Source organism: Rhinolophus ferrumequinum, chromosome 10, assembly GCF_004115265.2.
Source record: "Rhinolophus ferrumequinum isolate MPI-CBG mRhiFer1 chromosome 10, mRhiFer1_v1.p, whole genome shotgun sequence".
In the NCBI taxonomy this organism is placed as follows: Eukaryota; Metazoa; Chordata; class Mammalia; order Chiroptera; family Rhinolophidae; genus Rhinolophus; species Rhinolophus ferrumequinum.
This window is the reverse complement of record NC_046293.1, coordinates 91,039,014-91,054,225: the sequence shown is the minus strand read 5'-3', so window position 1 is coordinate 91,054,225 and position 15,212 is coordinate 91,039,014. Positions and strand designations below refer to the sequence as shown.

The following is a 15,212-nucleotide window of genomic DNA, read 5'->3' as shown; positions in this document are numbered from 1 at the left end:
GATAACCAAGTTCTTTCCAGCCCCAGCACAGGCCTGCTGTCTGCCTTTGGAGGTACTGGCAGCCCCATCTTCCCAGGTCTGAGGCCCAGTTCTGCAGAGTCCCTCCTCAACTTCCAGGTTCTGACAATTCCAACCTCCTCTTCCCTTTGTTTCCCTTGCTTTAGGGTTGCTAACTCAAAATGTCCTTTTAACACTTTTATTTCTCTAACTCCATTTAACCAAAGACCCGTATGTAGTTTTGTTTTCACAACTGGACACTGAACGATTAGATTAACCAAAGGTAACTTCTTTCTTCATTACATACATCTTCTTTATCTCAGGGCTAGATTTCATAGAATTCCCCAGATATTTCTTCCTGTTCACTGATTCTCTTTGATGGTACACTTAAGCTATTTAACCCAGTCACTGAATTATTATTCTGATAACCATACTTTACATTTCTAGGAGCTCTATTTATTTCCTATGATTCTGCCTGTATTTTCATCAAGGTTATTTTTCCCCCTTATGTTTACAATTCTTTCCTTTTTGTATCTGATCATGCTAACTATACTTCGTTTTTGTCCACTGCACGTACCAACCATTGTTCACAGCGGTGCTTCCTCGTGTGTTTTCAAAGTCTAATTTTCTATCCATCTTTCCCAGGGATTTATGGATGGTATCACTCATGGGGAGGGGAAGAAATTCCCATATCCACAATTCAACCTAGTAACAGTCTGCTCACTAACTTACTGCTGGTTTTCAGTTCCCCTAACAAGTTCCTGATAAATAACATATAGATAAAATATTACAAATAGAATAAACATGTATTTGAGGCAAGAAGAATTTTTAGATTTCCTATCAACCATACTGAGAGAATGAGAAAATCTCAATAATGTCCATTTCCATACTGACTTAGCACGAATATTTATAATTCAGTCTTGTAACATCCTTTTTATACAAAGGCAATACCAATAAGTAGCAGTACATTTATGTGGCCTTTCCTTTTTTGCTTTTCAAAAAATTTTAGTAAGAAATACATAACTTATTTTTTTTAACAAATTAAAGTGTACAATTCATCAGCAGTAAGTACATTCACAATATTGTGCAACCATTACCATTATCCATTTCCAGAACTTTATCATCCCAAACAGAAACTGTGTATCCACTAAACAATAACTCCCTATGTCCCTCTTCCCTTGGCTTATTGCACTTAGGATTATGTCTTCAAGATTCATCCATGTTGTAGCATGTGTCAGAATTTCATTCCTTTTTAAGGCTAAAAAAAAAAAAATCCATTGTAAATTTATACCACATTCTGTGAAGCGAATATGATAACCACCACACTTAATGGAAACATGACGACATATTTTGTGTATTTATTCATCCACTGACGGACATCTGAGTTGTTTCTACCTTTCTTCTTCTTTCTACCTTTCTTAATCAACTTCCCTCCTTTCAAACTTCTTTAAACAAATGAACGCTATAAGCCCTCTCTCCAGCCACTGCCGGGAACTCTTGTACTAGTGACGGACTCCCAGCATTGTGTAGAAGCATATAACCAAACAAACTTTGTTAGTCAGTTGTTTGCTCCCTTTATAGACAGATCTTAAACATCAGTATGAAAAATGTTCTGATTCACCCTCAACACAAATATTAGTCATTATAGTAAAAGGACCTACATAATGAAATCCTTAGAATATAATGTCAGAAAAAGCTTGTTTCTCTGTGTTATCTTAAAACTCTCCTACCAGTAAATAATCTATTATCTCCCCATTTCTAAACTTAGCTGCCAAGAAACCAGGAAAATTTTATTGTGATAACTATTTCATACCTTGCAAAAATTCTCTCCCCATTTCCTCCCTAGGACTTTCATCCGAGTGCTGTGTGTATGCTAGGCAGGGACTGTCCTTCTCTCACTTAACCCCTCTGACAAGGTCCACACGGCTCTACCGGCTCCGACCCCGGCTCCCCTCTGCACTGAGCTCCTGCCAGTGGCCCTGCTCTGCTCACTGACCCTGCTACGCCAGCCTTCTTGCCGGACATCCCACCCCAGTGCAACCGCCACTCCCTCTGCCTGCAGCGCTATTCCCTGTCAGACGCCCACATGGCACCCACTCGTTTCATTAGGAAATGTCATTTTCAGAAGACTTTCTTGACAATCTTATTTAAGTGTTATACATACCATGTCACTCTGTATCTCTAAACCAGTTTTATTTTTCTGCATATCACTCAACACTATCTATGATTTTAAAGTATTTGTTTACCTACCCTCTGTCCTTCCACCATCAGAATGTAAACTCCATGAAAGTAACTTATTTAATATTTTGTTCCTACAACAGTGCTTCGCACAGCATGGGTGCTCAAAAAATATTCGTTGATTTAAAGAACAATCTATAACATAGGTATTATTAATCTTACAAGTACTGAAACTAAGCCACAACAGTAAGTTTTGGACCTATCTATATAATTAAAAGTCAAACTGACAACATTGTACTCAACAATAACTTCACTGAAAATTACAGAATCCCAATGAAAAATAAAAAGACTGAAGAGCCAATATCTAGCACTGGAAATAAAATATATGCAAAATCTTACAAGGTGAATATACCACATAATGTGGCATAGGCTAAATCTGCAGATTAAATGCACTATGCATTTTAGAATGAAGAAATGATCAAGGTAGTAATGGTGTTAACCTATTAAGAAACTGAAGGGACTACTTAGGAATGGAGTAAAAATGCACATAAGACCAGAAAGAATTCTTTAAATTTTATAGCCTAAATTTATTTACAGTTTGCATTGAAATACCACCTAAATGTCAAATGCACATTATGCTATTTTATTAAACTTTTTAAAAGTTCAATACATTTATTTAAAAGAAAATTAAGTATTAGTTAGTCGGTATTCAACCAAGCCAAATGATTGTTATCACATGACACATCAGGTTCAGCTTATAAATATAACTGCTGCCTAACATATCTAGAGACCGTTGTTATCCTTGGCTATCACTACAAATGAAAGAAAAATCTCATTACACCAAGACTAAGACTTGGACCTCAACCTGAGAAAACTATCTGCCCTCATAATTAACAATAATATGCTACATTTGCATAGTGTCATACCTAAAAAAAAATCTCTTAAGACTTTTCTTAAGCAAATTTCATTTGTGTTTAAAATTATCTGTGAAATTAGTTGCCATTAATGCTTTAATTTTCTACACAGGAGACACAGCAGAGATGAGAACAGCAGCAAGAGACTGAAAGGAAAACCCAAAATAACAAACATAAGTGCTTTAGCAGGAATGCAATGGCAACGATATTGGATCCAGATGAATAAAAAAGACAGAACACAACTTACAAGAGAGAAATTGCCAGAAATAGCTTGGATAACGACAGAACCCAGTGCAATGTGGTTCTGGCTGCAGGAGGGCTGTTCTCAGACCACATGTACCTCTCCAGACTGGGCAGAAAGCCCGCATACCTTCCACTGCCTTCACTTTTTCCTCCAACTCTCGTTTCCTCTCTTCCTTTAGCATCTGCTCTTGCTCCTTCTTCTGCACCGCTAGAAGAATTTGTCGCTCTTCTTCCTCCTCTTTGCGCTTCTGTTTTTCTATTCTGGTAAGCATAGGGGTCTCCTGTGAGGAGCCAACCGGTATATAGAGTCAATACACAACAATGTAAGATCAGTTCTTCACTCTGAGTTAAGATGCATTTTTACTGAATTCAATCTATTCAATAAATACTTGATAGCTAGGAAATTTATATCATAACTAAAAATTCATCTTATCACCTTATCAAAGAACACAAATGAATATATATAAATGTAAAAACTAGTATTAAAACACAACAGAGATTTAAACCAGGTTAAGAGTTTCAGACCCAATGATTTACATAATTATAGTCTTTGGGAGACAATCCTGTGAAGAATATGCTCAACCAGAGAAGAACTGAGGCAGTTCAGAGACACTGTTCATAGAAACTATCTGATAAAAGTGAAATATTACAAAGTACCCTCATCTAAGTGAAAGGATGAAAGATATTCGCAAGAAAGAACACCATTTCAACAATGTGCATCACTTTGAAACCCTTAACTTTTACACTTTTCTTTACTAATAAAACTGTATAAAATTGGAGGTTTGGTAGGAAGGGCCACCATTTGCCTTAAATACACCGGGAATTTGCCTAAGAAACCGAGTAAAAGAAAAGGTAAACAACCAAACAACAAAAAAAGAACAATTAACCTAATTTGTTAAAGTTTTACTCTGTATATTTTCCAGTATCATTCTGAGCCATTCTGTAGCCCAGAACACTGAAGCTAGGACTGAAAATTGTTTTTCAATTTCTGCCCTTGACTTTTGTGCTGACGTGAAAGCTAGAACTTTTAAATTTTCATTTAAGAGGTAATAACTATTGCCTACAAGAGATAACGTATATAAACTGAAACTTAATCAGGAACGTGAAGCTTTTCTTAAAGGATCTTTTCAATAGGAAGAAGACGCAACAATCTTTTATGTCAGATATATTTTCTAAAGTTTTATACTGGGAATTGCTCAAGTGGTCTTAATGTGGGGAGGAAAAAAGGATAAGAGATCACCATTTACACAAGTCATCATTAAACACCCACACTGCTGTAAAATTTTATATTATTTCCTTTATAGTCCTGAAAACCTGTTTAGATTCTCATTTGACTCAGATTTCAGAAGTTATCTTGTCTAGAGAGGAGAACTTTTTCAAAGTTGTTTTTATCATTCAAATTCTATGAGCCTGACTTTAAAAGAGTTAGCTACCTACAAGGTAAAATCTGGAATGAAAACGATACACAAATGAAACAAAAGAATTAACCATTATTATTGCATACATAACACTGTATGCATACATAAGGAGCCTCAACAGTGTAAACAGAATTCAAGTTCCCTAACATCATTATCCTAGAACCAGACAGATCAACCAGTAAGATATGCTAGATACTGTCTCTGGAATGGGGGTGCTCCTGGCATGAAGCAAGGGCAATCCTTCTGAAAAACGCACCTCTAGTTATGGCTTCCTAGATGCCAGTTCAGCACCTCCTCTGCATCTACGAGTACCATTGTACCATTCCCTGTACCTCCTCAGCCCCCCAGGACCTTACTTATTCCATCTTCCTGGCAACATCTTTAATCAGTTGAGAAGTTACCATGGAACACAGTTAACAAACTAAAGCTTTTGCTCCTTTCAGTTGTATAGGGTCTCCAAACAGATACTTTTAATGTACCAATTCATAGGGTGGGGGAAAGGGAGTAGAAAGAAAACAAAGCCTTATTAAATGAATTCTTTCATTCTAATAAGACTGTAGTGCCTTCTATACATCAGACACAATGAATGAGAAAAAAAGGATGTATGTCATTTACATAAAATGATGATGTGCTTGCATTCTACCCCTTAGTGAGGAAGGACAGAAGGTAGAAACAGGAAATATCCTTCCTCCGACCAGTATAAGGGGATATTAAACAGGATCACCATTTTAATAAGGACTAAAGAAATGCAAGCCAATGACTCATGAATAGAAATATTTGAAGTCACTAAAGAATCATCTGGAAAACAAACATGGGGATGTTTCACGCTTTATAGTCAATGGAAGGCGGAAAGAGAAAAAATAGTTAAATTACATAAATCTTTAAAATATTAAAAAATAAATCTTTTGAAAACAAATATGACTGTTTGTTATTTGTAGAATGTAAAGATGTCTTACAAATCACTTAACACAAAACAAATGACATGAATACAAAATTCACAGAAGACAGGTAAACCATACCAATGATCCAAAGGAAGAGTAAAATAGCCTAGAGCCTTTTCACTTAAAAAATTATTGAAGATGGCAAAAAGTGATACATTTGTAAGGACAAGGTAAAATAAGTGTTACTAATCTGTTGGGGCACAGGTCTTCTGGAGCACAATTTGGATGTATGGATCGGGAACCATAAACAGTAATTTTATCTCTATGACTATATCTTAAAAATGAGATAGGCAGGCAAAAACATTTCTATAATCAGATTAAAGTCAATATCATTTAAAATAATGAAAAACACAGGTCACAAATTAATATTCAACTCGACTCCTGTTTTGTAATAAATGCATAGAAAAAGGACCTGAAGCAAATACATAAAAATAAAAAGCAGGATTCCTAAATTGTGAGATTACTATTGTCTTCTACAGTTTTCTACATGTAGTCTCCCAAGTTTTCTACAAGAGAATGTAAATTCTTTAGGACTCGGAACAACTCCTTCCCCATGAAACTGGGAAAATCAACTAGTATTACATGTTCTAAAATGATATATTTTTTTAATTTCAGTTGTTTTTTTTTTTAAGGAGGGCGCTGCTCATAGTGGCCCATGTGGGAATCGAACCAGCAACCTTGGTGTTATTAGCACAGTGCTCTAACCAACTGAGCTAAATGGCCACCCCCTAGGGTATTTTTTTTTAAATGGAGATACTAAAGCGTATGTGTAAGGAATGATCCATAGAGAGGGGGAAGTTGATGCATAAAATAAAAGGGACAGTTGCAGGAATTGATTTCCAGAATTGGTGAGACCATATGATGGGCTCCACAACACAGATGGAAAAGTTAGCCTTTGGTAAGAGCAGTTTCATTGTAACTGGAAAGTAGTACTGGAGTCTGGATACAAATTCTGGTAGATTGGTATTTGATAAAAGGCATAAAGAATAGTTGATCCTTTGGTGGCTTCCATTTCCTCTTTGAAGTATGAAGTCAGGTCATCAAAAAAGAGGGTCAAATGTGGTGGTATTGGAGGTTTGAGGAGAGAGGGGAAGATAGAAATAGTCTTTCTTTCTTTTTTTTAAAGATTTAATTGAGGAAGGGGAACAGGACTTTATTGGGGAACAGTGTGTACTTCCAGGATTTTTTCCAAGTCAAGTTGTTGTCCTTTCAATCTTAGTTGTGAAGGGCGCAGCTCAGCTCCAGGTCCAGTTGCCGTTGTTAGTTGCAGGGGGCGCAGCCCACCATCCCTTGCGGGAGTCGAACTGGCAACCTTGTGGTTGAGAGCCCACGCTCCAACCAACTGAGCCATCTGGCCACCCGGGACCTGAGCGGCAGCTCATTGACTTCATTCTAGTTGCGGAGGGTGCAGCTCCTTGGGCCCATGTGGGAATCAAACCGGCAGCCCTGTTGCCCAGAGCCTAAGCTCTAACCAACTGAGCTACCTGTTCGCTCCTAGAATTTGCAGATTTTTAAGGTGAGGTATTCAAAATTGACTATAAACAGTTTAGGATATTTTGGTAACTATGAAGTAGGAATTTTAAAACTTAGGAAAATTATAGATGTAAATGATTTCTGGTCAGAGGCTCTACACCATTTAAACAGGTAAAGATTACTCTCATTTTTTTTACTGAGGTAAAATTCACATAGTTAACAATTTTGAAGCGTACAATTCAGTGGCATTTAGTACACTCACGATGTTATACAACCACGACATACATTAAAGTTGCAAAACATTTTTAGAACCCCAAAAGAAAACCCTGTATGATTAAGCAGCTACTCTCTTTTGGTATTCCCCCAACCCCTGGCAACCACCAACCTGCTCTGTTTCCAAGGATTTACTTACTCTGCATAGTTCACATACATGGAATCATACAATATGTCTACTTAGTTGCCTTATAAATACACTACTATTTATGCTAAGCACATAAGATGTACTAGTTGAGTAACCTGAATTTATATCATCTTAAAAAAAACTTATACAACTCAATAGCAGAAAAAATTTCAAATAAAAAATGGGCCGAGGATCTGAATAGATATTTTTCCAAAGAGATACAGATCGCCAACAGGTACATGAAGATGCTCAACATCACTAATCATTAGGGAAATGCAAATCAAAGTCACAATGGGGTACTACCTCACACCTGACAGAATGACTATTATCAAAAATATGGGAGGATATGGAGAAAAGGGAACCCATGTGCACTGTTGGTGGGAATGTAAATTGGTGCTGACTCTATGGAAAACAGTATGGAGGTTCCTTAAAAAATTAAAAATAGAACTACAAGATGACCCAACAATCCCACTTCTGGGTATTTATCTGAAGTAAACAAAAATACTCATCAAAAATCTATTTGCACTACATTATTTACAATAGCCATGACATGGAAGCACCGTGTCCATCAACAGACGAATGGATAAAGAAAATGTGGTACATATACTATATACATTATTCAGCCATAAAAAAGGAAATTTGCCATTTGCAACAATATGGATGGACCCTGGAGGCATTATGTTAAGTGAAGTAAGTCAGACAGAGAAAGACAAACACCAAATGATCTCACTTATATGAGGAATCTAAAACAAATAAAACAAAAAAAACCCAAACTCATAAATACATCATAGGGGTGTAATGCACAGCATGGTGACTACAGTAACACTATATTGTATATTTGAAAGTTGTTAAGAGAGTAGATCTTAAAAGTTCCTATCACAAGAAAGAAAAAAAAAAACTTGTAACTGTGCGGTGATGTTAGATTTATTGCGGTGAGCATTTATATACAGAGGGTACCAAAAAAAAAAAAATACACATTTTATGAAAGGAAAAACTGTATTAAAATCGTAATACAATGAATGATGCTAGCATTCATTTGATTAACGCCATCTTTTGCGCGAACACCATACTACACACTGCTATGTAATTCAACTTCAGAAAGTAATACATAGGAAACATCTCTTAAAATGTGTACATTTTTAATATTTGGTCATGGAAAGAGGACTCGGTGGTAAACACACAATGTGAGATACAGATAATATATTACAGAATTGCACACCTGAAATCTATGTAATTTTACTAACAATTGTCACCTCAATAAACTTTAATTTAAAAAAAGTGTACTTTTTTTGGAACCCTCTGTATATACAAATATACTGTATATACAAATATCAAATCATTATGTTGTATACCTAAAACTATAATGTATGTCAATTATATCTAAAAAAGAAAAAAAAGAAAGTTTAAGATTTAGAGAACTGAAAAAACCCAAAAGAATTAGAAAACCTTACAAGTCCCAGAATGCCCATTACAGTTGGAGTAAGAAAGAAGGTCAAGGGCCGGCCTGGTGGCTCAGGCGGTTAGAGCTCCATGGTCCTAACTCCGAAGGCTGCCGGTTCGATTCCCACATGGGCCAGTGGGCTCTCAACCACAAGGTTGCCAGTTCAATTCCTTGATTCCTGCAAGGGATGGTGGGCAGCACCCCCTGCAACTAAGATTGAACACGGCACCTTGAGCTGAGCTGCTGCTGAGCTCCTGAATGGCTCAGTTGTTTGGAGCATGTCCTCTCAACCACAAGGTTGCTGGTTCGACTCCCGCAAGGGATGGTGGGCTGCGTCCCCTGCAACTAGCAATGGCAACTGGACCTGGAGCTGAGCTGCGCCCTCCACAACTAAGACCGAAAGGACAACTTGAAGCTGAACGGCACCCTCCACAACTAAGATTAAAAGGACAACTTGACTTGGGAAAAAAAAAAAGTCCTGGAAATACACACTGCTCCCCAAAACTCCTGTTCCCCATCCCCAATAAAATCTTAAAAAAAAAAAAAAAAAAAAAAAAAAAAAAAAAGGTCAAGAAACTCTACTGGCATTGGTTTGACGGCCTCTGCCCACTATGGCCCTTTCTTCTGGTGTTTTGACCTTTACCTCTATTTTTCTTTTATTGGGGAATATTGGGGGACTATGTGTTTCTCCAGGGTCCATCAACTCCAAGTCATTGTCCTTCAATCTAGTTGTGGCGGTCCCAGCTCCGCTCCAAGTCCAGTCGCTGTTTTCAAACTTAGCTGCAGGGGGGCGCCGCCCACCATCCCATGCAGGAATTGAACCCGCAATCTTGCTGTTGAGAGCTTGTGCTCTAACCAACTGAGCCATCCGGCCACCCCTTCAGAAGCTCAGCAGCAGCTCGTTGTCTTCAATCTAGTTGTGGAGGGCACAACTCACTGGCCCATGTGGGAATCGAACCAGCCACCCTGTTGCTCAGAGCTCACGCTCTAACCAACTGAGCCATCTGGCCGCCGCTTACCTCTATTTTTCATTCCAGTTGTTGTCTGGTCACTTTCTCCCGACTCACCCTGACCTCAGTATTGCCTTGTCACTTGAAAACACCTCTGTTTTGCTGCATACGTCTTTTTCTCACATCTGTCATGCCCTTTTCTCTTTCAGTAGTTCCCATCTGATGAATTCCCCACAATGTTATTTTATTTAAACTGTATCATATACATCTGAAAAAACTATCTATGTTGCGCATCAAGAGTCTGTTTTAAAACTTCTGTGCTAATTTTAAGAAGTACACCACCCCAAGATAAAGCAAATGCTAATGAAAACATCACTAAAGGACAGGACTTACCACCTGAATACACTTTCAGTAGTGCTTTAAACTTTAGACGTTTAACAGTTTGAACTTTAATAGTTTAAAGAACATGTAGAATCAATGAACACAAACCAAAAAATAGTTTTAAAAAATCTGTTTTGTATTGCAATTTTTTTCTTTAAAAGGGGTCAGTTGCAAAAGGCTGGGGGTTGGTGTTAAATGCTTTATAGATAAGAAAGCGGCCTGCTGAATAGAATCAAGGAGGGATTTTAATGAGAAGCTATTTAGAAACACCACTTTGCAAGCTCTGAAGGATTATAAATAGAATCTCAGGGTGAAGCGGTGCCCAGTACTACCCGTACCACCTCCCCCAGGTTATCGGACTCCCTGGCATCCTTGCCAACTTTAGCAGCACAACTTGAGACTAGACCACCACAAACAGCTTCCTAGCAACGGCAATGCCCTGAGTTTGCTGACAAAAATAACCACTGCAGCCCTAATCTGGGAGTTCAGAGACAGTCTCCCTTGGCTGCCATTTACCCCCCGAGTCACAACGAAAAGACTTTCTGAGGCAAGACTTTCTGAGGTAAGACTGAGCTCCAGGGTGACCAATAGAGATCATAAACTGTGCCTGCAAGGCTTTAAAGGCCTGAATGTTTTCTGCTTTAAACAAAAGCACAAAACTCATGCCACAACTAAGGTTTCTTCCCCAGGACCTTTGGAACCATAACAAATACTCAGAATCTCTACAATACTATGAAAAAACAAAACAAAACGAAACAAAACCCACTGCCAAGAAAAGCTAAAATAAATTTAAGGGTTTGAAACTAAATTTTTGCTTGATTCAATGAAGAACCTTTTGGTCTATAGTCAGGCTATCTTGCAAACTGAAATGTAAATGAGGGCGTTTGGGACTCAACCCAGGACAGTGAACAGAAAATAAGAGAACTTTCAAGGAGGTGTTAACTATCAAGGTAATAAAGGTTGTGGAGACAGCCAGCAAGGCAAGATGGGCTAGAAAACCATTTGAGAACTATGGCTGAATACCAATTACAGAAGGCCATTCCAAAACTAATGACTGCTAGGGTAAAGAGGAGGCTGGGGAAACCGGAAGTCAGTCATTATAGAATTGGTGATTCAAAGGTAATTAAATGTTGGGCAATTTAATTCCGGGCAAGAACACATCCATGAGCTAAAAAAAATTAAAAAGAGGTAAAGGATAAATCCAAATATACTGAAGTAAATACAAGTTTATAAATTAGTTCTTTTACTTTTCATGGCTCAAGGTAGAATATACTTTATGACAAGAGCTCTGAAATGTACATACGGTCACTTCAATTTAAGTCATGAAACATTACCACAAAGAAGTAAGAAGGTGCCAGACTGTAACAGGTCAGTCAAACACAGGGTTTGAAGGAATGGACTGTCTCCTACAGTACAACTTTCTATAACCACTAAACTGTTTAAATATTCAATGAAACATAATGTTGAAAGGAGGTAAGTGGCTAAAAAGTGGACAGAATATGTGAACTGGCAGCACTTAGTCAAACTTGAGAGTCAGCTGAGCGGACAATGGAGAAAAACCTCGGTAAAAGAAACGCATCAGCAGATGGAGGTCTTGGAAGATGGGGGCAGTAAGCACAGGGTACCTTCACAGAATAGGAGGGGTGAGCAGAAATCGCTTCTGGACACTTCCACTGCCTCTCCTTATTCCTGGCTTCCTCCTCCCTCCCACTCTCTTATTTGACTTCCATCATCAAACATATTTGTATCTGTGATCTAGGTTCCTTAGGCCTCATTCCACTCCCGCTTGCCAATTTTTAAATCTCACTAAATGTAAATATCAATTTTATCCCTTCCTACAAGTGTGATGCTAGACATTTAACTACTCTAAGCCATGTTACAACATGAACACACCCAAACATAGTTGGCTCCTGAATGCTGCTTGGAAAACCTTTTTATTAATTCCTAGCTATTGTTCCAAACATTCCATTTCAACTCACAGCTGAACTCACTCTTCTTTTATTCTCTAGCTGATGCCCATCTGTCCTCAGAGGAGAGAGAAACATCCATCACAAACTCCTAACATTTCCCTGCCCCCTCAGAAGATTGCGTGTAACTTAGGATAAAATGGGAACAACTCTACTCCATAGTGAGACCTGCTTTGCAGGCACTTCATCTTCCCAGTGAGCTACACACATTCTTCTTCTCATTCGTAAAAAAAAACAACAAAAAACCCCCAAGAGGGCCGGCCCAGTGGCTCAGGCTGTTGCAGCTCCCTGCTACTAAGGCCGAAGGCTGCTGGTTCGATTCCCACATGGGCCAGTGCCAGATGGCTCAGTTGGTTGGAGTGCGGGCTCTCAACCACAGGGTTGCCAGTTCGACTCCTCGACTCCTGCAAAGGATGGTGGGCTCCGCCCCCTGCAACTAAAATTGAACAAGGCACCACCTTGAGCTGAGCTGCTGCTGAGCTCCCAGATAGCTCAGTTGGTTGGAGCACGTCCTCTCTAACACAAGGTTGCCTGTTCGACTCCCAGAAGGGATGGTGGGCTGCACCCCCTGCAATGAACAACAGCAACTGGACCTGGAGCTGAGCTGGGTCCTCCACAACTAAGATGGAAAGGACAATTTGACTTGGAAAAAGTCCCAGAAGTATAGTCCCACTGTTCCCCAATAAACTCCTATTCCCCTACCCCAATAAAATCTTTACAAAACAAAACAAAAAACCCCCAAGAACCTGCCACAAGCTCTTCTCAATCCTACTTCTTTACTTTTTCATGATTGCTTTGTTTTCTTTCATTGTTATACTTCTCAAAACGACAAATAGCATGATAATCAATAAGAACTCTTCTTTTATTCACTACTCAACTTCTTGCAACCTGCCCCTCTTACATACTTTCAAATCAAACTTTTCTCCCACCAAACTTGTTTTATTGTCTCCATTCTAGACCTACATTTCCAAAGCAGTGATTCCACTATTTCCTGCCGAAGTACCGCTCATTTCTTACTGATGATTTCTTACCGTCCAGCTCTTCCTTACAAAAATCATTCGTCATGGCACCACTAGAGGTATCTTCCTAAAACACAGATCTAATGACATAATGTCCCTTCCTACTGCCTGCCTATTGAAGATAATAATAAGCATGACAGTCAGAAGATTCCAAAATCTGATTGTTCCAGCATTTTCTTCCACTATATATTACAACATCTTACATGCCAGCGATATCCAAATATACACTGTTCTCTGCTATTACATACTGTCCTGCCTCTGTGCTTGTTTCTATTACTCCTCCACCCCCAATGTCCACCATCAAAATATTAGCCACTTTACAGGTTTCAGGTGAGACAGTTCTGCCTGCCAATTCTCCCTTCTTCACTAATTCTTTCCATCTTTATAGTCATAAACTTCTATTATATATGTATCTGTTATTATTCTCATCTACATTAACTATGGATGTGCTTACCATCACAGAAGATTGCAAGAACCAAGAGTTCGACCTATGAGGTCGACTATTTTTAAAATTCCTTCTCTTTCTAGAAATGCATCTTATGTATAAGAATGTTCCATAAAGGTTTGAAATTTTTAAAAATGAGGTAAAGATAAATAAAGAGTGCTGTGAGCTACTGGTAACCGACTGGCTCAGCTGGGTAGAGCACAAGGCTCATAATAACAGCATGGGCCAGGGAGCTGCATCCTCCCAAACTAGACTGAGAAACAACGGCTGGACTCGGAGTTGGGTGGGGGGTGGAGACGGGGTGGGGGGCGGGGGAGAGAAGATAAATACGAATAAAAGGAGTACACGAAATAAGATGGAACAATCCTTTTGAACACTTAAAATTCCTTCTCTCTGCTCTCACACACACTCACCTCTCTCTTGATGGATTTGACAGGAGGCGGTCCACCTAGGATGCAACTCTGCCTTTGTGTGCTATGGACACTTTCCCCTCAGTGAGAAAGAGACAGATTAGGGTGTTCTCAGCCACTGCTGCCGCCAGTAGAAGAGTGGCCTTTAAAGCACAACGGAGATGGCTTTACTAAGTCAAAGACCAAAGGTGTCCGTCCGTAGGACAGTCAGTAAAAGCAACCACTGAACCCAAGGTACCAAGCCAGTTCATTCTCTTAAAAATACAAAAAACCAAAAAAACTAATAAGACACCAGTATCTCCTTTGTTAATGTTTATCACTGGCGAGAAACTCCCGTAAGTGTTTCAACTTTCACATTATTAAGGGGAAGCCATGTTTTATCACCTTTTGGTGACAGGAATGGCTCTGAAGAGGGCATTACGAGTAGCAGGAGGCAAACCTCCCATTTAGAGGCAGTTCAGCGGCACCAGCGACAAGAGCAGCGGCACAGGCTTAGAACCAAAGAAAAACTGTGAGGAAAAGACTCGGGACAAGGAATCAGAGAGCTTGTCTGAGAAGATCAGAGCTCTGGGAAAATTTAAGAGGCTTGAAAGAGATCACTATAGGAAACGGCACAGGAGTTCTGAGAACTCTGAAGCTAGTGATTATTTTGAAGCCAACGTGAGTTTTGGAATATTTTTTTTAATTAAAATTTATTGGGATGACAATGATTAGTAAAATTACACAGGTTTCAAGTGTACAATTCTATAATACATCACCTCTACATCACATTGTGTGCTAACTTCCCAGAGTCAGTTCCCCTTCCATTACCATATAATTGACCCAGTTTTGGAATTTTTGTGGAATAAGCCCCATAATGTCACCATTGGATGAGAGAGGTGGTAAGCCAGGGCCTCACAGCTGAGTAAGTTCTGTGGCTTCAAGTGTCATACAGGTTTGCTTTTGGTGCCATTTAATGGAAATCTTTGGACTTGAAGCATCAACAAGGTAGAGGAACAAAGGATGGAATAAACTCAATGACAATAAGGGGTGCTT

General features: G+C 38.9%; 1 protein-coding gene across 2 annotated transcripts in view; it reads right to left on the bottom strand.

Annotated features, from left to right (window-relative positions):
* Positions 1-15,212, bottom strand: part of LOC117029067 (cat eye syndrome critical region protein 2) — a 154,202-nt gene that overhangs the window by 14,783 nt on the left and 124,207 nt on the right. For both annotated transcript variants that reach the window (XM_033118050.1, XM_033118051.1), the window contains exon 8: positions 3,460-3,613. In XM_033118050.1, the coding sequence (XP_032973941.1) occupies positions 3,460-3,613 (154 nt within the window). The remainder of the gene's footprint in view (positions 1-3,459; positions 3,614-15,212) is intronic.